General features: G+C 40.5%; 1 protein-coding gene across 11 annotated transcripts in view; it reads left to right on the top strand.

Annotated features, from left to right (window-relative positions):
- The window catches only part of OSBPL6 (oxysterol binding protein like 6), a 212,550-nt gene that overhangs the window by 133,809 nt on the left and 54,411 nt on the right, over nt 1-24,330 (top strand). For 10 of the 11 annotated variants that reach the window (XR_003437181.1, XM_027127151.1, XM_027127181.1 and 7 more), the window contains 6 exons: nt 8,062-8,148; nt 14,552-14,674; nt 17,197-17,250; nt 18,305-18,418; nt 18,535-18,705; nt 21,266-21,398. Coding sequence is in view for 10 of the 11 variants with exons in the window: in XM_027127151.1 (XP_026982952.1) it covers nt 8,062-8,148; nt 14,552-14,674; nt 17,197-17,250; nt 18,305-18,418; nt 18,535-18,705; nt 21,266-21,398 (682 nt within the window). In the remaining variant the exon portion in view is untranslated. The remainder of the gene's footprint in view (nt 1-8,061; nt 8,149-14,551; nt 14,675-17,196; nt 17,251-18,304; nt 18,419-18,534; nt 18,706-21,265; nt 21,399-24,330) is intronic. The other variant, XM_027127129.1, reaches the window with a different exon arrangement.

The following is a 24,330-nucleotide window of genomic DNA, read 5'->3' as shown; positions in this document are numbered from 1 at the left end:
TCACCCAGGTTTGGACATCATTGCTCTTACAGAGTACATTTTCAGGTGTTTCATTAGGACTATAAAAACATCATCCCAAAGGACCATAAGTTTACAAAACTGCTTTATTTATTTATTTATTTATTTGCAGTACGCGGGCCTCTCACTGTTGTGGCCTCTCCCGTTGCGGAGCACAGACTCCAGACGCGCAGGCTCAGCGGCCATGGCTCACGGGCCCAGCCGCTCCGCGGCACGTGGGATCTTCCTGGACCAGGGCACGAACCCATGTCCCCTGCATCGGCAGGCGGACTCCCAACCACTGTGCCACCAGGGAAGCCCGAGAGTTATTATTAATGCAATTCTGCCGTCTTTCAGTGAGAGTAAGATAACTGTTACTATAGAGAAAGTAGTAGAATTACTACTTCTTCAGTCATGGCCTTCTGGCTTCGGTGATTTTAATATTTTATGCTATTCCAAAAATAATAAAAGTAATTCCTTGAAGGACATTATTAAGAACGCAGCAGGCAAGTCCGTGCACCACTTTTGCTGTAGACATTCAGAGGGATGCAGAATGTGCATTGCCATCCGCTGCTGTTGCTTTCCCACTGGCAGGTATCTAGGGCATCTGTCTCTACTCACTTTGTCAGCTTTCTCTGTAAATTCCGATGCTCTGGTCATGACGTGGTGCTAACTATGGTTGCTAGATTGACCAAGTAACATAATGGCCATGTCAGGTACGGATTCTTTGCTTTCAAAAGGGTACTCAGGTGTGGTACACCTGCAGGGTGTTTGAACACATCTTTCTGTGGAAATAAGAATGCACAGTATTCCTGAACATTTATTCTTACAGCATTTATAACTGAGCTCTTAGCTACCATTTATGGAATGCCTGCTGTGTGCCAGCATGTAGGCAGCACTGTCCATACACTGGGTGCCAACTCAGTGACTTGCAATGTTTTCCAAGCTAGACATTAACATCCCCATTTTACAGATGGAAAACATGGAGGCTGAGAAAGGTTCATGATCTGCCCAAGGCACATGGTAAATAGCAGCATGGGGGTTGGTATGCTTGTCTGTGTGACTGCAAAACTCATGTTGTTTTCTCTGCGTCAGACACTGCATTCCTGAAGTAAAAGCTAGCTGGCTTGCTCTTAGTTTTTGAAACTTGGAAACAAACCTCAAGGTTGTACCATATTTAAGAGTGCTGTAGCCTTTTTTGTTTGTTTGTTTTACTCATTTCTGCCCCTCTGTTTCCATGAAAGGTTGTGGTAGATGTGTTCAGTTAGTCTTGAGGTTAAACACTACTTGAAATTGCTGTGATTTTTTTGTCGTCTAACATTAGCTTTAACTTTAGTAGAGGGCAGTATTTAAAAGCTTGGAGTCCAGAGGAGAATCTTGATTTCCATTCCAACTCCAATACTTATTGACTCTGTGTCATTAACCTTACTGTGCCTCTCTCTGTTCAGTCAGCCATAAAATAAATTTAATAGTAATTAGTTAAAGGCTTTTTATGAAGACAGAATGAAATAATCCATGGAAAGCATAGAGACAGGGATATAGGAAGCACTAAATATTAACTCTCACCACTGTCATCATCATCAACACTATAAAGGTTACTAGTATCACTGAAATAGTGTTGCTATGTCAGAATTAGGTAGAACTAGAAGAGAGACAAGCCTAACAGCCAGAAGCTTGAATAAGAAAATACTGTAGAAGTTTATAAATCATTTTGGATATTTTTCTTTGAAAACATTTTATGTAATTCATGAATAGAAAAATAGCTTAGATAAAATAATGAGACGAACAATTTCAATGGAGTTAACATTCAGAGAATAATGGTCCAGTTCTCCTTATTACGTCTTAAATTTGTACAAAAAGTGAGACTGTACAGAGGTTGGTAGCCACAACCTAAAATATTTCCAGCAGTTCTCTTACATCTTTAAAATGAAATTAAAGTAAACGACAGGCTGGACAAACCAAGAGACTCATTCAGCAGTTCTGTGGACTTTCATTTTGAGAGTCACATTTCTCTCTGCGGGAGTCGCAACTAAACCGTTCAGCTATTGTTAAATGCCTCATTGTCTGTTTACCCACATCTTTGACACCAGGTAAACCAGACTTTAGTCATGTTGGCAGATTTCCGCTTGCTGCCGAGGAGGTATTGAGATCAGTGGATGCTACCTGGGGAACAAACTTTTACCAAATTAAAGAGCTGCAGTGAAGTATGTGTGCTAGACTCCTGGTTTTAAGCTAAGTGTGCATCAGTTCTCTCTGAGCAGGGGGAACAAAGGATGGGTGAGTACTTCCACCTTCTCTGTGTGTTCTTAGGTCCTTAAAAAACTGATCTGGAATGAACCTAAGTTCATCAGTTGTCACAAATGGTACCACTCTGGTCGGAGGTGTTGATAATGGCGGAGAGCTATGCATGCGTGGGGGCAAAGGGTATATGGAACATCTCTGTACCTTCTCTTAGTTTTGTTGTGGAGTTAAAACTGCTCAAGGGAAAAAAAAAAGTCTTAAAGAAAAAACACTGACCTGGAAATTAAGTTGTAACTTTAGTATTTGAAAGAAAACTTGATTTTAAAAGAATAATTAACAGGTTTATGTAACCCTTTAGTTAACCTGCTTATATAATATGTATAACACCTTGAAGGTACGTGGCATGTGTTTCCAAGTCACCATGAAAGAATATGAAAATAGCCAGCTTGTGAACAAAAGTCCAAAGAAGTACAGCACAAATTTTGATATTAAAGGAAACGTTATGAAGATTTAATTTGTAACTGAAGATGTTGCCACATTATATTTTTTTGTGTTCTCCATTGACCAGTCACAGCTTCAAATCTAATAAACAAGAGCTCTGTGATTAATTCACCAGATGTTCCTATTTTAAAAGTCCTTATTTTAAAATGTTTTCAAAAGTTCTATTCTATTGGAGCTGTGATTTTGATATTTCCAAGATGAAGCTAGAAGGCAGTTTTATACCTGATCTTGTGTTAATGATTGCTGAGGGACTGTTCTCTACAAATTAATCAGAGAGCACTGAAAAATTCTAGAAATTGACTGGCTATGGTATGCAGGGCCTTGTGCTAGGGGTAAAGGGAGTGGGATACCAAGGTGAAGATGGGCTGGTTCTTACTTTCATGGAGCATCCAGTTGAACTAGAATCCAAGACTGAGTATGACAGATTTGGAAACTGTCTTCTTCATATCTGCAATTTTAAAAAGTAGCATTCAAGTACTTGTATATTTCATTAAAAATAATGAGTGGTTGTGTATGTAATTACAAAACTTCAGGGATATACTTTTGGCTCTTATTTAAAAACCATGAGTTTGAAGCCAATTCTTAAGGTAGTGGATTAATTTTTTATTATTGGATAGATGATACGTTCGAATAATATACAAATATACAATATACTGCACAAGTTTGTGTAAGAGCTTTTGGCTTCTTATCATTATGAAAATTAAATGAAATAGCTTATTTTTTGAAGCTAGTTACATTTATAATAATAGGTATCAGCTGGTAGTTTTATAAATCATGCTTTACTTTTTCAGTAATATATATATATATTTGTGGTAATAAAAATATTCATGTACTTACTGTATCTTAGGAAACATTTTTATAATTCTCTGTTCCTTGGAAAATCAACAAAATTTGGGGTTTGGATTGTTCATTCAGTTTACGTGTGTACTATATTATAAATGTTTGAAATGAATGAACCTCTTACTTTTCTTCCCTAATATGAACTTTTGTAAAATCGGGTGGAGAAAAGACTAATGTTGTGTTTCTTGTGACAGGTACTGCAGTAGGTATTTTACAGATGCTGTCCTGGTTTGTTTGGTCACTAACCCTTCTGACCCACAAAATCCCAGCAACATTTTAAGTATCCCCAGGTCTCTATATAGAGACAAAACTCATTTTTTATCACACTTTAAATACCCTAAATTGATTTCTGTTTCTGTGGCTTGATTTGTAAATTAGGCGATTTACTTTCTTTCACCTGGCTAAGTTCCTGAGTTAATCCTTTATTTCTTGCCTGCATAGTTGCTAAGGTCAAGTTTCTTTCCAAGTTTTGCATTTCTTACCATGTTTATTTGTTGGGGGGAGGGGGAAGCCGGAGGCAATGTTATGTGTATTTTATTGCCTAGCCATCTGCAAGTGTGAAGATAGAGAAGGATCCTTATGTTATGTACCCTCTGAAAAACTCCACTATACATTAGTGAGAGAATGAGAGTAAAAAAGGCAGATAACATCTTGGTATTGTTATAAAAACAATTTTCACCTTGCACATGCCCTGAAAGGGCCCTGGGGACCTCCAGGGTTCATGGACAACCTTTTGAGAAGCACTGCTGCAGAAGCTAGAGGGGTGGGGAGAGTAACAGTGGGGTGGGAACTTTGACTTCTTTTATATATTTCTATGCTGTACTTGAATTTTTTATAATGAGCATATATTACTTTTGTCATTTTTAAACACAAAAAAGAAAGTGAAGGGGTGTGAGGGGAGATGATTACATCCTAGAAAGTAATACAATTTTTGCTTCAACAACAATTCTCATTTTAGTTCCTAATTATATGATCTCAGAATAAATCTAAATTTCATATTCAGCTGCTATGTTTTAAATAGGATCCCATACAGAATATTAACATGAACAAGTAAATAATGCAAGTCCCAGGTCATTTGTTCCCATTGTCTTTTTTTTTTTTATTGGAGTATAATTGCTTTACAATGTTGTGTTAGGTTCTACTGTACAGCAAAGTGAATCAGCTATACGTATACATATATCCCGTCTTTTTTGGATTTCCTTCCCATTTAGGTCACCACAGAGCACTGAGTAGAGTTCCCTGTGCTATACAGTAGATTCTTATTAGTTATCTATTTTATACATAGTATCGATAGTGTATATATGTCAATCCCAATCTCCCAATTCATCCCACCCCCTCCTTTCCCCCTTGGTATCCATACGTTTGTTCTCTGTGTCTGTGTCTCTGTTTCTGCTTTGTAAATAAGATCATCTATACCAATTTTTTTAGATTCCACATAGATGTGTTAATATATGATATTTGTTTTTCTCTTTCTGACTTACTTCACTCTGTATGACAGTCTCGAGGTCCATCCCCATTTCTACAAATGACCCAATTTTGTTCCTTTTTATGGCTGAGTAATATTCCATTGTATATATGTACCACATCATTCAGAGTAATAATAGTAAAGATGATCCAAAATCTCAGAATGGAGAAAATACAAGAAACATTTAACAAGAACCTAGAAGAACTAAAGAACAAACAGTGATGAACAACACAATAACTGAAATTAAAAATACACTAGAAGGAATCAGTAGCAGAATAACTGAGGCAGAAGAACGGATAAGTGAGCTGGAAGATAGAATGGTGGAAATAACTGCCGCAGAGCAGAATAAAGAAAAAAGAATGAAAAGAGTTGAGGACAGGGGACTTCCCTGGTGGTCCAGTGGTTAAGAATCCACCTTCCAGTGCAGGGGACTAGGGTTCAGTCCCTGGTCAGGGAACTAAGATCCCACATGCCACGGGGCAGCTAAGCCTGTGCGCCACAACTGCTGAGCCCAGAGCCACAATGAAGGATCCCACATGCCGCAACAAAGTTCCCGTGTGCCTCAACTAGGACCCAACAGAGCTAAATAAATACATAAAATAAATATTTTTAAAAAGAAAAGAATTGAGGACAGTCTCAGAGACCTCTGAGACAACATTAAATGCACCAACATTCAAATGATAGGGGTCCCGTTGTCTGTTAAAGATCTGAACACACACTCCCTGTTTTTCTCTCTGTAGTATGCCTTTGCTTCTGACTCTCCCACAAAAGGCGCTGGCGCTGAGTATGTCGATGCTCAGTCCCTTGTATCATTTTTCCCTGTTAATTCAAGTGAACCTGGGAATGGAAAGAGCAGAGTCCCATTTAATGCTTAAATCGTCCTTGGACACTTCAGCTGTCAGATTAGGAATTCTCGCTTTCCCTGCCCAACTTTGTATTTGGCCCCAAAATATCTGTTCTTATTTCTTCTGCTTCCTCACAAGTTGGAGAAATAGGAGCAATTCCTAAATCTTTCACTTCAGTTATCCTCTTTCTAATAAATGACTTAAAAAAGCATTCAGGTAGGATTTTAAAAATTTATGATCAGACTTCTTGTTTTCAAGGTAACAGAAATAACCAAAAGCTTGAAAACCTAAAGAAATTAGAATAATTTGGCTCAGGTCAAAGTGTAATTTTCTTTATGAAAAAAGCAAACATTAATCTGATAGTTTTCCAGTGAGATACTAAAAAGAGACCTTAATAAGTAATAAAATCCAACTTTGTCTATTGAAACAATGAAATGTTATAACTAGAGGAAAAATGTTACATTTTCAGCCTATATCTAAATATTAACTCCATTGAATTATTCCTTTAACGTCTTTCAGATTTATCCCTTCATATAAAGTGCTTAATTTTTTCCAAATATAAAGTAATGTATATTTTTTGCACTAAAAAATTAGAAAAAAAATTAAGAAAAAATTAAAAATCATCTATAATCCCACCACCTCTATACAGCTACTGTTAACATTTTGAAATATATTTTGATTATATGTTTAACATCATCATATTCTACATACTCCTTATAGCCTGATTTTTTAGTTGACAGAACATCATGGCTATTTTTTCCATACCAATAAACAGAAATTCATGTTGTCACTTTGATTCACTGCATGTTATATCCTTATAAGTCTGTACTATTCTCATATGTATTAGATTTTTAAAAAATTTTTATTTATTTATTTTTGGCTGCGTTGGGTCTTCGTTGCTGCATGCGGGCTTTCTCTAGTTGCGGCGAGCGGGGGCTACTCTTCGTTGCGGTGCGTGGGCTTCTCACTGCGGTGACTTCTCTTGTTGCAGAGCATGGGCTCTAGGCGCACGGGCTTCAGTAGTTGTGGCACGCAGGCTCACTAGTTGTGGCTCACAGGCTCTAGAGTGCAGGCTCAGTAGTTGTGGCGCACGGGCTTAGTTGCTCCGTGGCCTGTGGGATCTTCTGGACCAGGGCTGGAACCCTTGTCCCCTGCCTTGGCAGACAGATTCTTAACCACTGCGCCACCAGGGAAGCCCTAGATTTTTTTTTTACTATAATAAAATAATGCTTTAGTAAGCACGTCTGTTCCTATATCTTTCCATACCAGTCTGATCATTTCCTTAGGGTAAAGACTTAGCTGTGGGATTGCTGGGTCATTGCGGCAGGTACTTTTTTTCCCAAAGACTTTTCAATACAATTGCAAAATTCCTCTTTAGAAAGACTGTACCCAGTTTATAGTCCCTTTCCCCCAACGCTGATCTATTCTTGAATGTAATGGGTTTTTAAAAAATCATTATTATTTTGGTTTTCACTTCTTTGAAAATCTTTGTGGTTGAAGTTGAACATCTTTTCAAATGTTCTGCACAAGTTGCCTGTTCATGTGCTTTGCCTCTTTTCCTGTTGGAATGTCATCTCACTGATCTGTGAATGCTCTTTATAGTCTTTGAAAGACATCTACTGCTTATTATATGTGATGTATTGTTTTCTTCTCTGTGCATTTAAGAATTGTCATATTATTATAATTATAATAATTATAATATATAATTATCCTATAAGGATTATAAGAAACTCTAGAGACTGAATGGTATTAAGGCTCTGGGCTTTTTGATGTCGACCTTTCTCTTTGTCTCCTGCCATTGGAGAGATGAGCAAATATTTCTGTGTAAGGCTAATTGTCGAAGTAGTAGGTATGCCACCATTCTCTTAGTTATAAAAATGTTGAGACATAATCCATGTTGTTTTTTTTTTAATGTATGTGTTCTCTGACTCTTTCTCTAAGACTGAAACCAGCGTTGCAGCAGAAATTCACCAGCAAGTCCATAAGGGGAGAAAACAAAATCCTTATCCTCACATTTTTCTTACAGTTGTTGCTACCTTTGGTCCCCTCAGGAACTTGCGGTTTTTAATATAGCTCACTGTTCTTACTGTGATCTGTGTGATCTCATCCCCATGTCCATCAACATGAGAAATGGGTCCTCTAACCCTAGGCTGTATTTCCATGTATTTTCAGAGTATCCACATACTGGAGAGGACTTCTTCCTCTAGCACTGAACCTTCTGTAAGTCGGCAACTGCTGGAACCGGTCCCCCTCTCCAAGGTCAGTGACAGAATGTGTTGCTTTCTCACATGGTAGGATGCCTGGCCTGTGGCCAGTTGAACAATACCTCTTACACCTGACTCCCCTAAGGTAGCTGTGACACCCATTGTAGAGCTGCTCTTTCACTTCTTTCCATCTCCAGTATGTAGGGTTTCTTTGCCCTGCGTAAGGAGGAAAGAGATGAAAGTGTATTTGCTGGGATGTGCAGGGTTACATAGAAACGTCCAGAATTCTCTTTATTTTAAGGGAAAAGGGCAAGAGAAACTCTTTGTCATTCCCTGTTGGTAAGATGAGCTAATATTTCTATATCGAGGTTATAGAAAAAAATCACTGGGTCCAGCAGTAACAACACAACAACAGGTACAATTGTTGCCCATGCACTGCACACCAGGTGCTATACTAAGTGCTTAGATACATGATCCCATTTACTATAATCCTTATGAGCAGTTCCATGCAGTGTAGGTTTTTATTACATTTTACAAGTATGGAAACCGAGAGTTAGTAACTTGCCCAAAGTCAAAAAAGCTGCTAAGTAGCAGAGCAGGAATTCAAACTCAGACTTGTTTAAGCTCTACCCCACCTGCAGAGTAAAACAGTCCCTAGCCAGAGGGGCTGTTGTACATTCAGAGTTCCAGTCCCCTTCTCACATCTGGCCTTCCTAGCAGTGAGCTCTGAGGAGAACCCTGCGGACTACTAATGAAGACCTTTTCTGTTTCATGGAAGCCAGTGTCCCCTCCCCTTCAACTTTCTCTTCCTCGGACTAGGAGAATATCTAAACTCATTTCTGTCTAAAATGCAAAAATCACAAAGAAAAGTCAAGGAGACACCATCCTACTCACCCCCACCCCTTGCTCGATTCCCTGAGATTTTCGGTGGGTTGGCTCTCCTACTGAGAAACTCAGAAAATAGAACGCATGGGGATTTTGAATCCAAATATAAAAACAGCACTTTAATCTCCCGGAAAGATTAACTTCTAAGTATGTATAAGTGATCCATCCACATTGCTTTTCCTATATTAAACAGAATCCTTTAGGAAAAGAACGCTCTACCACACTACTATATTGTAGAATACAGACATTTGTACCTCTTTACACTTTGAAGGCATTACAAACTATAAAGTTTATTCCATCAGACAGGAGTAGACTGCTAAACTAAAAAAGGGGGAGTTATTAAACTATTTTTAAAAAACTTAGAAATGAAAAATGATCTTATTTCTATTTGAATGGCAAACAGAGAATGTCTACTTGGTAAATGTGACGACTAATCTCTTTGAAACCTCAGTCCTCTCTTATACACAGCTAAAGGACAGAGAGAATAAATATTGATTTAGGGGTGATGGAGAAGGCAGCTAACATTGACTGAGCACCCACTTTGAGCCAGGCACTGGATTAGTACATACATCCTCTCAGTCAGTCCCCAACTCGATGAAGTGAGTACCGATACCATTCTCATTTTGTTGATAAGGAAACTGAGACCTGGGGTATGTATAAGTAAGTTGTCCAGAGCCAGATAGCTGTGAAGTATGTGACATTTAGAGCAGTGGAAACAGAGAAAGGAAGACTTGTAGAATGAGACACAGAAATGGAAAGGAGAGGTGCTGGTATTAAAACAACAAGTAGGGAGCGACACATACACATGACTTGCTCTGGCCACTCCTGGCCCACCAGCTACATCTCCAGCTTCTTGGGCATTCCACTTCATACTCCAGCTGCAGCCACCTGCATGCAGTTCCCTCCGGCCATGCCTCTCTCTCTTCCACTGTTGGGCATCTGTTTCTTCCACCAGGCCTGCAGGAATGCTGTCCTGCTCCCTTCCCCTTTCTTCACTGAAATAAACTCCAACTTCTTTTAAATTAGGCCCACAGAAACCCTTTCTCAAGTGCTGGTCATTGACTCCCTCAGCCCCAGGCTGTCTTATGTAGCCCGTCTCTGTACCTACCACACTCATTACTTTATTTCACATTCTTCCTTTATGTCAGATTCCCTAGGACAACCTGAGACTGAGCTTAAGGTGCCTGTGATTTATGGAGGAAGAACCCTTAGGAGGAAATGGGTGAGCGAAGAGGTTAGGACAGGTGTCGATGCTAAGCAATAGGGGGTTCCAGCTGGAGTCCACCCTCAGCCTGATCCCATGGTGAGCTCTGGAGCATAAGTTTACCTCACAGAGTTGGACTCACCCTGAGGCAAGAAGGACTTTTCATTCCCTCAGATGTTTGTACCCTGTGTCCTTCAGTCCTTGAGAGCCGTGGGGGAGGGTCATGCTACAGCATAATTTCCCAGGTGAAGGCCCCAGCTTGGCCAAACAGCAATTCCTGGTAGAAGAAGGAAGCTGTTAGCCTTAGCAGTTCACAGTGCTCACAGCAGCTGGGACATGGGTCCACTGGCCTGATAACAGGGATCTGGGTAGGGCACCAACAGTATCCACTTCCCATTACTCCTCCGTGCAGCTGCCCGCTTGGACCTTGCTGTACAACTAATACTCTTGTGTTTTTCTGTTAATAGATAACACATCTCTTGGGACCTGATGAAATCAGAGAATCCCATCCAATCCAGACACCATAGCATCTCACCATCTCTCAGCCCCTTTGAGAGAAGATGGGCTTCCTGGGCACTGGTTGGTGGTGGAAGAACATTGTTTGAAGTACACATACTCCTGTCTCAGGATTTTTCCAGTTTCTTTGTTTGGTGCTTTCACCTCCTAAAGCATTCCATATATCCCCTGCCCACTCACACATGCACAGAGAATATACCCTTGAGAAAGGAAGTGTCTCTGGCTTTTTCAAATGAGCAGACTGGGGCTATAATTAGGTTACTTTCTGTTTTTAGGTATTGTTATTACATCAAAGGTCTTTTTAAAGCCTCTGTAAGAACAAAAATGTTTGTATAATCTGATTCAAGTACTGATGTGATCACATTAGGGCTTTTGACTCTGTTTCTAAGTAAACCTATGAAAGTTGGTGGCTTTTAAGCAGAAAATTAATATCAATTGAAATTATGAAAAAATTATTCAATATTCAGAAAGTAATTTTAGCTTTCTCAAGATAGACCTGGTCTACTAAGTATAGAGATGGATTGTACTAAGTCCTGGGATGGGATATTTCATTTCTTACACACCTTATCTGTAACATTATCATCAGTATTTATTTATTTATTTATTATTTTTGGCTGCATTGGGTCTTTGTTGCTGTGCGCGGGCTTCCTCTAGTTGCAGCGAGCAGGGGCTCCTCCTCATTGCGGTGCACAGGCTTATTGCAGTGGCTTCTATTGTTGCAGAGCACAGGCTCTAGGTGCGGGCTTCAGTAGTTGTGGCACGCGGGCTCAGTAGTTGTGGCGCATGGGCTTAGTTGCTCTGCAGCATGTGGGATCTTCCTGGACCAGGGCTCGAACCCATGTCTCCTGCATTGGGAGGTGGATTCTTAAGCATTGCGCCACCAGGGAAGTCCCCAGTATTTATAATTGAAGTAGAGAGAGTTGTTTGTTCTGGCTTTATCTTTTGCCTTTTTGTCTGTTTGACAGTTTGCTTAACTCTAAGAACTATGTTAGGATTCTTCCTAATTTCTTTTGCTGGGTTTAGTAATTCTGCATCAGAGCTGCTGCATTTATGTTTAAAAAATACATTTTAACTTCTTGCTTTTCCTATCTTACTTATCTATACCCCCCCCATTTTTTTTCCCTCTGTGGTTAAATTCCCAAAGAAGAAAAAAACTGCTGTGATAGAGATCAGTAGTCATAGCTCCACAGGGACAAGCTACTACTACCTTCTGATTTTAATTAGAAAAAAATTCAAAAAGCATTTGTGCTTATTATTAAATGTTTCCATTTTCATTAGTACACACACACAATAAATACACATACACACACACAATAAATCAAAGATGAACACTAGCCTTCAGATAAGATAAGATCTAGCCAAAAATAAAAATGCTATTCTTCTGGAGATGGTATCTATGGATGGGGCTACTAAAAATAGAAATATCATTAAATACAGCTGATATCTCTCTAAGAACAGAGAGAGCACTAATGAATATATGTACACATGTATGGAGAGTTATTCTTTTAATTTCTTGATTATACCAAGGCTTTCTAAAAGAAATCTATAGAAATCCATCACTTTTATGAATAAAAATCCATCATTTTTATCTACTTTGCTGATGAGAGTAGAAAGCCAAAGATACTGGACTTTTTATGAGAACCTACTATTTTCTTCTATTATTCTAACATTATTTATAAGCAATGCTCACCTGAATTCAATTGCAATTCATTATTAAAAACTGAAAATTCCAAAACGCTCTGCTTTGTACTCCTGATGATAATCCCTTTTATTGTCCAAAAAAACATGGTTTAGAGCCTTAAACTGTCTCATCAGAAATATATATATATATATATATATATATTTAGGTAAGAAGTGGATTTATTTAGAGAGATACACATTCCATAGAGAAATGTACATTTTAAAATTACTGTATCTAATTAACAGTTCACACCAATCACAGTTTCTGACAGTATTCAAGTAGAAAATCAGTTTGGGGGTTGTTTTCTTATGTTAAGGGGAAATTTACAGCTCCTTCAAAGGGTTCTTAATGTTGCCAAATGAACACTGGTAGGTGCGTTTCTGTAAGGGCTGTAGTTCCTTCACTAGGCACCCCTCAGGGATGACCAAGCAGATGGAGAAATAGCACTGATCTCACATTAGTTCTCAGGGCAGTGGTGGTTGTAGGGTTGGGCTTAGATGGGGTAGAAGCACGACGCTGGCTTTAGAGGGCTCTTCAGAAGCCAGGAGTATCTCCTAGGCTTCATGATGTTTTGCATGAAGCAATGTTCAGCCACATCTCCTGGAAACAATTTTTGGTGAAAATCCCCCTCTATTTACACATATTTGGGCTTAGATTTGACTCGGCCATAGGGCAAGCAGCTTCTGAGATGAAAGGAGAAGACAGGGGAAAGAGGCGTGGATGGCAAATACACAGCCCTCTCCCCCCCTGCTCCTGTGGCCGACATCGGTAACCGATTACGGCCCCTTCACCCCTGGGTCCTGTCAGAGCGTCACAGTCCTGCAGCAGGTTCTGGGCAGCCACCACCCAGACATTGGGCCAGCAAGTCCAGCGGCCCTGAAATGGAACCCACTGCCATTCCCGTTGAAGTCTTTGTGCTGTGGTCTAAAGATGATTTCTGATAGAACATGTCAGAAGGCAGCTTCCTGAGTCAGTTTGGGTTGGGGCGTTCTACAGAGGGGCCTGCCCTGATCCGTAGAGCTGCATCCGTCTTTCCAGAGCTGAGGCAGCCGAGCAGGTTATGCTGAGGGAGTTTGCTTCCTTGCACTGTGGGCAGGATTGCAGCGGTCGTGCATGGGATGTGACCTCGTTGTTTCTGCCTCTACTTTGCTGGATTGTGCCCCAAGCCTGAGATCTAGAATAGGAGTGTTTGCCAGATCAGCGGTTACGTTAGAGCTGCGTGAGCCCTTAGAAATCACCTGGTCCAGGGATTTTAAAACCCAGGATGTCGCTAAGGGGCTGGTATCTAACATGGAAGCAGACCCAAGGGGGACTGTGGTAAACTGAAGACGGGCAGCCGTCCTTCAGGGCAGGCCCAGCGTTGCCAGATCTTAGGCTTTCACAAAACACTAGAAATTTGGATTTTTAAAGCCTGCAATCCTCTGATGTTTAAAATGTTGACAATTCATTTTTAAAACTTTTTTTTAACACCATAGACGAACAAAACACGTCTCATGGAAGAGGAAACCATGATTTAGTCTGTTTTTAACAGAGGAGGGTGATATGGACTCTAGAATCCCAGATTTCTGGCTCTTTCATGGGCTCCTAAGGGTATGTGTATCTCACGATGTATGTCTTCCAAGCACGGACTGCTTGGTGGGTGTTTGGCAAGCGGGGCATTTTATGCTCACTCTGAAATGCACGCAGCCTCACTGAGAGGAAACAGATGCCCACAGCGCTGCTCTTCAGCATGAGAAGTCATGAGCCACTTAAGCTGCTGCAGCCTTTTCATTTCTACAGAAAACCAGGCCCACACACGCATTGAACATGTTTCACCGAAATGATCTTATTTTAAAACTTTAAAGTGCCTCTGTGCCCAGAGATGAACTGTCTGGAAAAATGCATTTTAAACCTTGTGAATGCAGGCAATCAAAAGTCCATTCTACCCCAGACTCCGCCTCCATCCAGCTCATCTCTGATGGACCCTCATACCTCCAGGGGTACCCGGAAACTCGTTCTCACTTCAATTATAAGTGCATAGCTGGGTCTGAGGCTAGAATTTGCTCCAGAATGTTGTTCAGACTTCTGGTGCGTTGAGTATTGCTTTAAAAGCAATTTCTACTTAAGAATCTGCTTTAAGTGTGTCATCAAACACTGAGAAACATGTGATTTGTTTTTCTTCTTTTCTCTCAGGAAGCTGACAGCTGGGAGATTATAGAAGGGCTGAAAATAGGCCAAACCAATGTCCAGAGACCAGACAAACATGAAGGCTTTATGCTAAAGAAGAGAAAATGGCCTTTAAAGGGCTGGCACAAGGTAACATTTTCATCATATTATCTTCAGATCATCTTCATAAATAGAGGCTCTTATTTGGTGTCATTAGGTGGGAAACCAAGAGTACAGTTGTATGTGTAAAGCTAGTCTTCAAGGCCTTGTTTTAACTGTACAGGCTGCAACCTATCATACCTATTTAAGTCTGAGATCTGTAATGTCTGTATGCAGGGAAAAAATATTTTACACGATATTTAAAATCCAGTTTGGACATATTTTTGTTTACTCTGCTTTTTTTTAACTTAAATTAGTATAAATATGTTCTTATTAAATACTCTTCTAAATATGAGATTTTATAAAATGCAGGCATGGCTTCCATTGGATGGATTTATACTAATTCCATTATTGAACCAGTTCCCTATTGCTGAATATGTAGCATATGTCTAATTTTTTATTGTATGAAGTTGTGATGAACATTCTTATACATGAATTTCCATTTAAGTCCTTGGGGTAGATTCCTAGAATTATTGTTACCAGTGCAAACTAAAGATGGAATGTCACTGATCTTGGAAGTTTGTTTACTGCCCTTTAACGTATATGGTTTATTCCTCTCTACCCAACTCCACATTCTTTTTCCATCTTCCAGTTTTAATTATGGAGAAAATATTTTACACTGTATTGTTGCAGTTACGTGAGTAGCAGGAATTCTGGATGCTTAGGAGAAGAAAGTTGTCCTCTATTTTCAATATAAGCCTTTTGGTAGACCACCAGTATCTTGTCTGAAATCACTGAAAAAACAGGTTCATTACCTGCCACATCTGCTGATGGATTTCATCTCAAGGCAGATAGATTTGTGGGCACAAATGGCAGGCTGGTGGCTGCCCACTGACCCAAAAGGGGAAGTTATGGATTATAACATCCTTGAGGAAATATATTTTTTGCAATTTAAGAGAAGGATTTAAAAATTAACAGTTGGGAAATGTTGCCCCAATCCCCTATCTCTGAGGGTGGAATAAAAACCGGTCAAAGAGTCTTCTTCCCTCTCACTTGTCAGAAACCTTGGCAGTCGCCCCTGCACCCATAATGTTATACCAGTGCCAGGAATCTCTCCCCACCCTTGTTCTTTCTTGGATTTTGGCCAACTGGCCACACTCCTTCCTGGAATCACCTTTGCCTTTCATCCTGACCTTACCACTTTGCAATTCCTCAAATCAGTGGCCTTGCTAATCTCTTTCCCTGTGACCATCCTATAGGTTATCCCTGCTAGAATTCTTTGATAGATAGGAATGGACAAACAGAAGAAAGGGGTCAAAGAAACACATTTTATATAAATGGCTAACTTTAATTAAACACTCTCAGTCCATGTTTCAGCAAAACTGGCTGTGGTTCAACAGCAACTCTTTCTGGACCTTCCCTTAGACATTTTGCTACATAAGCAATAGGAGGTTCTCCCTTGCATTGCCTTTTCTCTTGGTCTCTAATACCATCAGATATTTATTCAAGCATCAGCCCATTTGATTGCCCAAGTCATAGGCAGTCAAGTGTTTTTCAGCTATAGAGATTCCTTCTTCCAGTGCTTACTTCTCCCCCCGCCCCCCGCAACCCCAGAACCTATAACAAAGGGGTTACAGTGACCTTCTGTGAGTTCTGTGTAGGGTGTCTCCAGGCCTGACTGCCTGTCACCTCAGCAGCTAAGAGTTCCTGAGTCACATAAAAACTTCCCGGCAGAGTAATTTACCAGCCACAGAAAGACTCCCTGCATCTGTAGAGACTAGAGGAGGACACTGGACCCACTGTTTGATTGGGTCCTTGAATGCTGTTTTTTCTCTAGTCAATTGTCCATGGAAAGGAAGTCAACAGCAGAGAGTTCCTGAGGTTTGTGGAGCAAAAATGGCTAGATTCATTTGGACTGGACCATGAGTGTCTTGAAAGAGACAAAAACTGCCCCAAATATATATATTTTCCCCTTAATATAGTTCAGAAATAATTTTTAATCTCTTTTACTAAGAGTGAACTGCAAGTATTTTGCTAAGTGGAGATGCAAGCATATTGATAAGGCTACTTTTTAAACTTTGCAGATAATTCATTATTCATAGCTCCAGTCCACTGGATTCCTCCCTTCCCCCCCAACCCCTGACACCCCCATTAAGAAAAACCGTGGTGATGGGGGAGTTCCCTGGTGGTCTAGTGGTTAGGATTCAGGGCTTTCACTGCCGTGGCCTGGGTTCAATCCCTGGTCAGGAAACAGATTCCACAAGCTGTGCGGTACAGCCAAGAAAGAAAAGAAAGAAAGAAAAACAGAGAAGAAAAGAAAAACTGTGGTGAGAGATTTCATCCCCATTGGATTATGTATAAAAGGACCCTACTAGGTAAATAGTATGGAACTCGAGCTAAGATTTCCTTACCATTTCATGTGACTGACCGTGGCCAGGTGCACTGAATTCAAATACATGAAAATGATGAAACATACTGACTACAAAATACCAAGGAATGTTAGACCCACACTTGTGAATGTTTTATATAATTCAAAATACTGACAATAACTGGGGATTGTTTGGTTCTTGCAGCGTTTTTTTGTCCTGGATAATGGAATGTTAAAGTATTCAAAGGCACCACTTGATGTAAGTAGACACAAAGATTGGTTTAGAATTCTGCTTGAAGTGAGTAACCACCACAGTGTACAAGTGTTGTGCCATAGTTACCAGCTCTGTGCATTGCTGTGCCTGTAAGATTTAACAAATGTTGCGTGGAAGGTGTGTTTTACGCTTATGCTCAAGCTAGCATAAAATCTCAAACTGGTGCATGAAGATTTGACTTAACTATTGTGATGTATGTTGTTAAAAACAGAAGCTTAAACCTAAAAGTCACCAACTAATAAAAAATCACCCTTTCTGTCTTAGAGAGAAAACCCAAGTAGGCTTTTTTCCTGCATCTCGCAATAAACTATGCTATATGTGCTTTTTTTGAGGTTTAAAGCAACATTTGTTCTTACTGAAGTCTTTTTAAGACCTATCTTATGAACTTCATTTCTGTTTCATACATTCTTTTATCTTGGCCATCCCAACTCTAAAATTATTCGAAATTATTTTTCTTTAATATAAAAAGTCATTGTTTGCATGCAAAACTGGGAAATGCTCTCCTTCTTATCATTGTATATAGGGTAAGTAACAGAGGGCTCAGATTTCAGTTCTGTCCCCAGCTCCTTCATTGAATCAGCTGTGTGTCCTTGACCAGATGAGGGCAGCCAGAAGGAAGAGCTGGCTGCTCCGTGCACTCTGTACTAGCTGCCCAGTTTTGCCCCAGCAGCAGTCTTCTAGCTGATTACTTGGGGGTCTTCTGGGTTGTAGGTCAGAGATTGACCATAGTTATTTTAGGAACCAGTAAAGGTATCTTTTTTAGGATATAAACTGTGCAATCTAGAATTATGAAGTTATGCCAAAAACAGGAATGAGATGAATAGTCTTACTTATTGAAATTGGTATGAAGTCACTGCAACTTCAGCTGTCCTCAGATTCAGGACCTTAACTTCAGAACCTTAGCCATTTCCTCTTTGTAGAGGTGGCGTGATGTTCCATCTCCTATAGATAAGTTAAAGATTACATTAAGCTCACTTCCGTACAAAAGCATGTCAAATCACATGTCCTTCCAGCCTTTTTACCAGTCTTTTGATTTCAGATTCAAAAAGGGAAGGTCCACGGAAGCATTGATGTCGGACTCTCTGTCATGTCAATTAAAAAGAAAGCTCGGAGAATAGACCTTGACACAGAAGAACACATCTATCATTTGAAGGTAAAATTGCCTTTCAACAGTTTCTCTGCCAATATCTGGGGAAATCACTTGCCTATATCAGTGGTAAACAGGAGATTGGTTTCACCATTACCTACTCCTCTTGTTTATTGTTTTAGGTGAAATCCCAGGACTGGTTTGATGCATGGGTCTCCAAACTGCGCCATCATCGATTGTATCGGCAGAATGAAATTGTGAGATCACCACGAGATGCTAGTTTTCACATATTTCCTTCAACCTCCACAGCTGAATCCTCACCAGCTGCTAATGTTTCTGTTGGGGATGGAAAGGTATGACATTGTTATATGAAAGTCAGCCCAGAAATTGCTTGGAAAATTATGCAGACATGTTAACTGTGTCTCATTTTACAAACCAGAAAGAGAAGGTGTGCTTTGTAAACTAACCCTCAGAAGACAATAGTGATATTTACCATCAAAGTTAATTACAAGTATAGATTAGGTGGAAATGTGGACCAAGAGAATTAAGTTTTCCTTTCTATGAATGGAGTACATCTAAATTATATGTGGCTTTGTGGGAATATTAAGAAGTAGAGTGAACATTTGGTTAATCAGCACCTAGAAATTGATGTCTTCCTGGGTGGTAATAGGAAGACCACAAAGCTTTTAAAGTGAAGCTTGTTTTTTTGCCTTGAGCTGTAATATATACATGACCGTGAGAGAGACCAGTGAATTTCCCCATGAGGTTAATGCAAGTGGGCTAGAGATTGTGACAGTAATATAATATATTTGAATATAATATATTTGAATGACTAGGCACTGTGTTTAAGCATTGGACATTCATTCATCTCTAGTCTTAAATATACCCAAAGCTCAGAGACAGTAAAGAATTTTTCCAGAAGTTAAATAGACATTAAACAGCTAAGCCAAGGTCAGAATCTTCATCTTTGTTTCCAAAATCAGTGCCTTTTTCATTATACTAGGTACCAGATTAAGGGAGGCTGAAGCTATTCTTTCGGCCGTATTAAGAGTTCTTTTTCTGTGTTGCTGAAAAGCTAGAGGTGTTGCCTGTTAAAAACCAAGGTTAAGACAATAGACAGGGAGACAGCTATTTCTGCCTTTGCCTCAATAATTAAGTTTTCTGAACCATAGCCACATTGCACCGCCCAGGGGTCTTCCGGTTTCTCACTTGGCACCTGAGATTGAGAATAGAGACATCTGTGAATAACTAGCTGCCACAAGGAGTGGAGTTCAAATGTGTTTCAGCGAAGATTCTGCTTTTCTCTGTTTTCCTACATAGGGATATATGGAATAACATATCCAAGTTTCCTCTGCAAAGCATTGAAAAACCTCATGGAGCAACTGCAAGACTCATCAAATCAGATTAAATGAAACACAGCTGTATTTAGTTTTTGCTATTTTGATGGAAATTACTTACCTAATTTTTGTTAAATCCCGTAAATTGTATTTCACAAGGCTCTCAAACCTTATTTCATTATGGAATATCTCTCTCCTAGGAACAGGGTATTGGGTTAACCCTAGTACTAACTGCTTCTGAAATCAAAGGAAATGAACCAGCAGGTCGGGGTTATTAGGAAGTAGGGCACTTAGTGAATGACCCAACACAAGATGTGCAAGATAGTCCCCAAGTTTCTCTGGGCCTCCTGTGTTCTCATCACAGAATAGAAGGAATCCCAGAGTTAGTCCAAATTAAACAAGAAATGTATCCCCGATGGATATTTAAAAAATATAAGTGTTTGATCCTTTGGTTCTTCCAGCTTCTGCCTGTGTCTTCGGCACAGAGTGTTGATAAAAGACATATTATTTTCATCCCTTGTGTTATTTGTTAAATAACTTGGGTGACATCCGAGAATGGAGAACTGAAACCAGATCCTCCCCCCTGTTTGCCTTGGAATAAGAAAGCTCTTCAACTCTGGTTTTCATAGATCTGTTGCTCTAGCTACAAATGACATACCTCTGAGATCTAACTCAGTGAAAGATTTCTGTTACATTTATCAAAATGCAGTAAAGAGTGAAAAGAGCTTTTTATCACTTTGCTTGAATTCTAAGCATCAAATTATGAGACTCTCAAATGTTAATTGGTTTGTGGCCCTGTGAGGGTAATAAATAAGTCTGGGTTTGCTAAGTATGTGCATCCTTCTCTTCATAATGATTTAGAAGAGACACAGTCAGTTGTAACTGAATATTAAAGTCAAATATGGAGTTTTAAAGTTGTTTCAGCTTTGGGGGAAATAAGTTTCTGCTTTTTTCACAGCGTTTACTGTACTCCCTTTAGTATCTACATACTTCATACAACTTTTATTTCACATAAAATCCCTTTAATGGAAAGTCTATCAGCTATAGATACTAATAACTTGGCAAGACTGCCATTTTAGATGTTACAGTTTTCAATACGCATTCACAGCATGACAAGGTTGCTTGCTGGTGGGTAATGTATTTAAGAATCACAGGTAGCTGATGAGACCATGAGTTGATCATAAGGGTACAGAGAGCTTTTGGAAAGGAAAGGCCTTCGCTCATGAGTTGAGTACTGCAACAAGGACACTGTATCAGCTGTAACTTACTGAGTAATGCAAAACTATTGATAATTTGAGTTGGCGTGTCCTTGCGAGTATGAGATATAACATACTTGAACGTTGTCCCCTTTGTTTTTTGGTGGAGATGGCAGCTTAACAAGTGTCGTGTCGTTATTGCTTAGAAATTTTGACTGTACTGAGCTCATACCACATTTAGCCAAGAGGCTTCTTCCATATTTTGAGCGTGCCTTTTGTTCCTCTTTTTTCTAATGTCGCTTTGAGTATACTTGTGTTCTTTTTAGTAACCTAAATGTACTATTTCTGCCTAACCATACGCGTTTTTTTATTCATCGTAGGCGCAGCCAAACAGCTTTCCATGGCAGTCCCCTTTACCCTGCGGTAGCAGCCTCCCTGCAACCTGCACGACCGGGCAGAGCAAAGTGGCAGCCTGGCTACAAGACTCGGAAGAAATGGACAGGTGTGCAGAAGGTTAGTTCTTGCGCATTGTGGGCTCTCAGGATGAGCCAAAGAAACAGACGCAAAAGGGGCAAATTGTGGGTGCTGTACCTTTCACCCCCCAACCCCCCTTAATGCCTCCAGCTTTTTTTTTTTTCTTATTTTTATATCCCAGATCTCCTCTTTGCCATGTCTCGGGCTTCTTACCTGTCCGTTCTCCTGCGCCCTCACAGCTCCTGAATCTGGTTTTTCCCTTACCCATACTCCCACCCACTTCAACCCTCTCACTTCATTGCGTTAGCAGTTCCCTCTGGCTTCATTAGCCTCCCACACCCCGGACCCTGGGGGCGATCACCCAGCTGAGTGCTGCCTTGGGAGCACCCTCCAGCCTCGCTGCTGACAGTCTACTAGGTCACTTACACAGCTGCCTTCTCTGCTGCTCCATCTGGCCCACGGAACAGTGTATGTTTCCCAACAACCAACAATAAACAGCAAAATTATACTGATCTTAGATCCACAGTTACCTGGTAGTGGTGTTCCACTATGGATCAGTTATTAAATACTCCGAGCTAATACATGATTCTTCACTGTACCATCTCTCAGCCTCTTAATCTGCAGAAACTTTCTCCTTCCTTGAAATGAGCCTTAGCACGTTGGTCCAAACTGGATCCACAGACCATTTCCAGTCTGTGAGACAGCTTTCATTTGACCTTCAAAAATGAACAAAACAAAACAACACAAAAACAACATAACAAGTATTTAATATATCTAAATTGATTTCATTATCTTGAGATGATGTTGGGCCTAAGTTTTTTGATATTAAATTTTTTTCTTTTATGAAGTTATGGTGAAAGGAGATGTTACGTTATTTTATGTCCTCACTTAGAAAAATTGAGATTTGGCAACCTGTGTTCATGCCCCAACCAATTCTTTTTTTTTTTTTTTTTTTTTTGCTTTACACATGTGTGAACTCAAAGTCTGCAGCATTTTTATTAGCCCTCTCCACATTCCAAACTTAATCTTTATGTGAAAATATGGCTTTAAGGGGGATGTTATATTCATAAAGTGTGTCCAGCTAACATTCCATTAAAAGGGTTTTACTTGAGTATATTCACAAAACACACAGACATTACTTTGCCTTTATGAACTTCAGGTTGGGGAAGAAGCTGACCTCACTGTCCTAGACACTGCAGGCTTGCCTCTGCAGCGGTTCTAGACAGTCAGCCTCTCCTCTAATTTCTGCCACTTTGCACACGCTTTTGGAGTTTAACCTGGCCACCGACATTGCTGAAAAGATTGAGACTGTCTACTGGGACAAAGTCCATTCATGTGACCAAAATAAATTGACATTGACCTTGATGCCAAGAAGCCCCTGGCTGGTGGGGGGATGTCTTTGTCTCCCTGTATGCTTCAGATACTCTGTGGCCCATCCCTGTGCCCTCTCTCCAGTCTCGGGGGTGACCCTGCTTCCCCCCATCCTGATCTCTCTACCTGTGTCCTCATCCTGCCATTCTGTTCTCTTTCAGAATTTAGTGTAGTAATGATCTCCTGTCTTGAGAACAACCTCAGCCTTTCCCACTTCAGTCATTCCTACCCATAGACTTCAGCTTCTCTCCCATAATTTGACTTTGCCCTTTTTGCTCTATAGAAGAAGCATTCTTGGCAGCAGGACACCATCTGCTTTCTGCTTTGTTCTCAAGCCTCATCCTCTGGCCCGCCCTGCAAGACCTTCTTTAATGAGCCTCCTCTTTTAGGCCCCGTGAAGTTTTCCTTTTTTTCCAGCTGCTTCTTCTCTGTTTCATTGGGATTCTCCTCTGACCAACCTTGGTTGCAGGGATGATCAAGATAAAGTATTCTGCTTTTAGCTTCAATAATAGTAACTATAGCTTGTTGAGTGCTCCTATGGGCCAGGCACTGAACTAAGCACTTTACATATGTGGTATTTTATAGATTTTCACAATAGTACCAAGCAGGAATTTTGAACCATATTTTTATAGGTAGAGAAACTACAGCTCAGAGAGATGAAGTAACTTGTCCAAGTTACACAGCAAGTACTTGACAGAGCTGAAGGGCTAACCCAGGCCAACTTGATCCTAACGACTGTGCTCTGTGCTTTGGAGATGACAGGCATGCTTCTAGTTTCAACTGCAGTCTCTGGGCTTTTTTTGTTTTTGTTTTTTTGGGGTTTTTTTTTGCTGTACGTGGGCCTCTCACTGTTGTGGCCTCTCTTGTTGCAGAGCACCGGCTCCGGACGCGCAGGCTCAGTGGCCATGGCTCACGGGCCCAGCCACTCCGCAGCACGTGGGATCTTCCCGGACTGGGGCACGAACCCGCGTCCCCTGCATTGGCAGGTGGGCTCCCAACCACTGCGCCACCAGGGGAGCCTTGCAGTCTCTGTTTTGATGATGGTAGTGGTAGTGGCGGCAGCGATAGGTATGGGGTGCCACAGGCCCTGTTCTAGGTGTTTTAAGTGCGTCAGCTCATTTAATCCTCTCAACTCCACTTTACTCCACTAGATGAGAAAACTTAGGTACAGAGAAGTTAACTCACTTGGACCCAGTTCACACAGCTAGTAATGGTGGAGCTGGGATTCAAACTCAGGCAGTCTGACTCCAGAGCATGTGCTCTTAATCATTGCACCATATTTCTCTCAAAAGGGCTGAAAACTCTCTTTAAATTTCAGACCTCTGTATCCAGCCCGTGCTACATTCCCACCCCCTCCCTTGCTGTGGACTCTCTCTGCCTGTACACTCGGTCACGCCTTCTCCTCAGCCTGTCTAAAACCAAATTCTCTGTCTCCTCTGTGGAAATGGTCCCAGTTCCTGGGCTCCCCTGTTTTTGTCAGTGCTGCTCTCATAACCACTCCTGAAACCTCTGTCATCTCTGACTCACCTACCCTGTTCATCCAGCTGAAACTGAGTTCTGTTATTTCTTTGCAAACTTCCCCCATCTCCCCTCCCCCTCA

This window comes from Aethalodelphis obliquidens, unplaced genomic scaffold, assembly GCF_003676395.1.
Source record: "Aethalodelphis obliquidens isolate GAN/ISIS:26980383/991018 unplaced genomic scaffold, ASM367639v1 scaffold2, whole genome shotgun sequence".
Classification (NCBI taxonomy): domain Eukaryota; kingdom Metazoa; phylum Chordata; class Mammalia; order Artiodactyla; family Delphinidae; genus Aethalodelphis; species Aethalodelphis obliquidens.
Note: the sequence above shows the minus strand (reverse complement) of the source record. Positions and strands in the feature narration are given on the sequence as shown.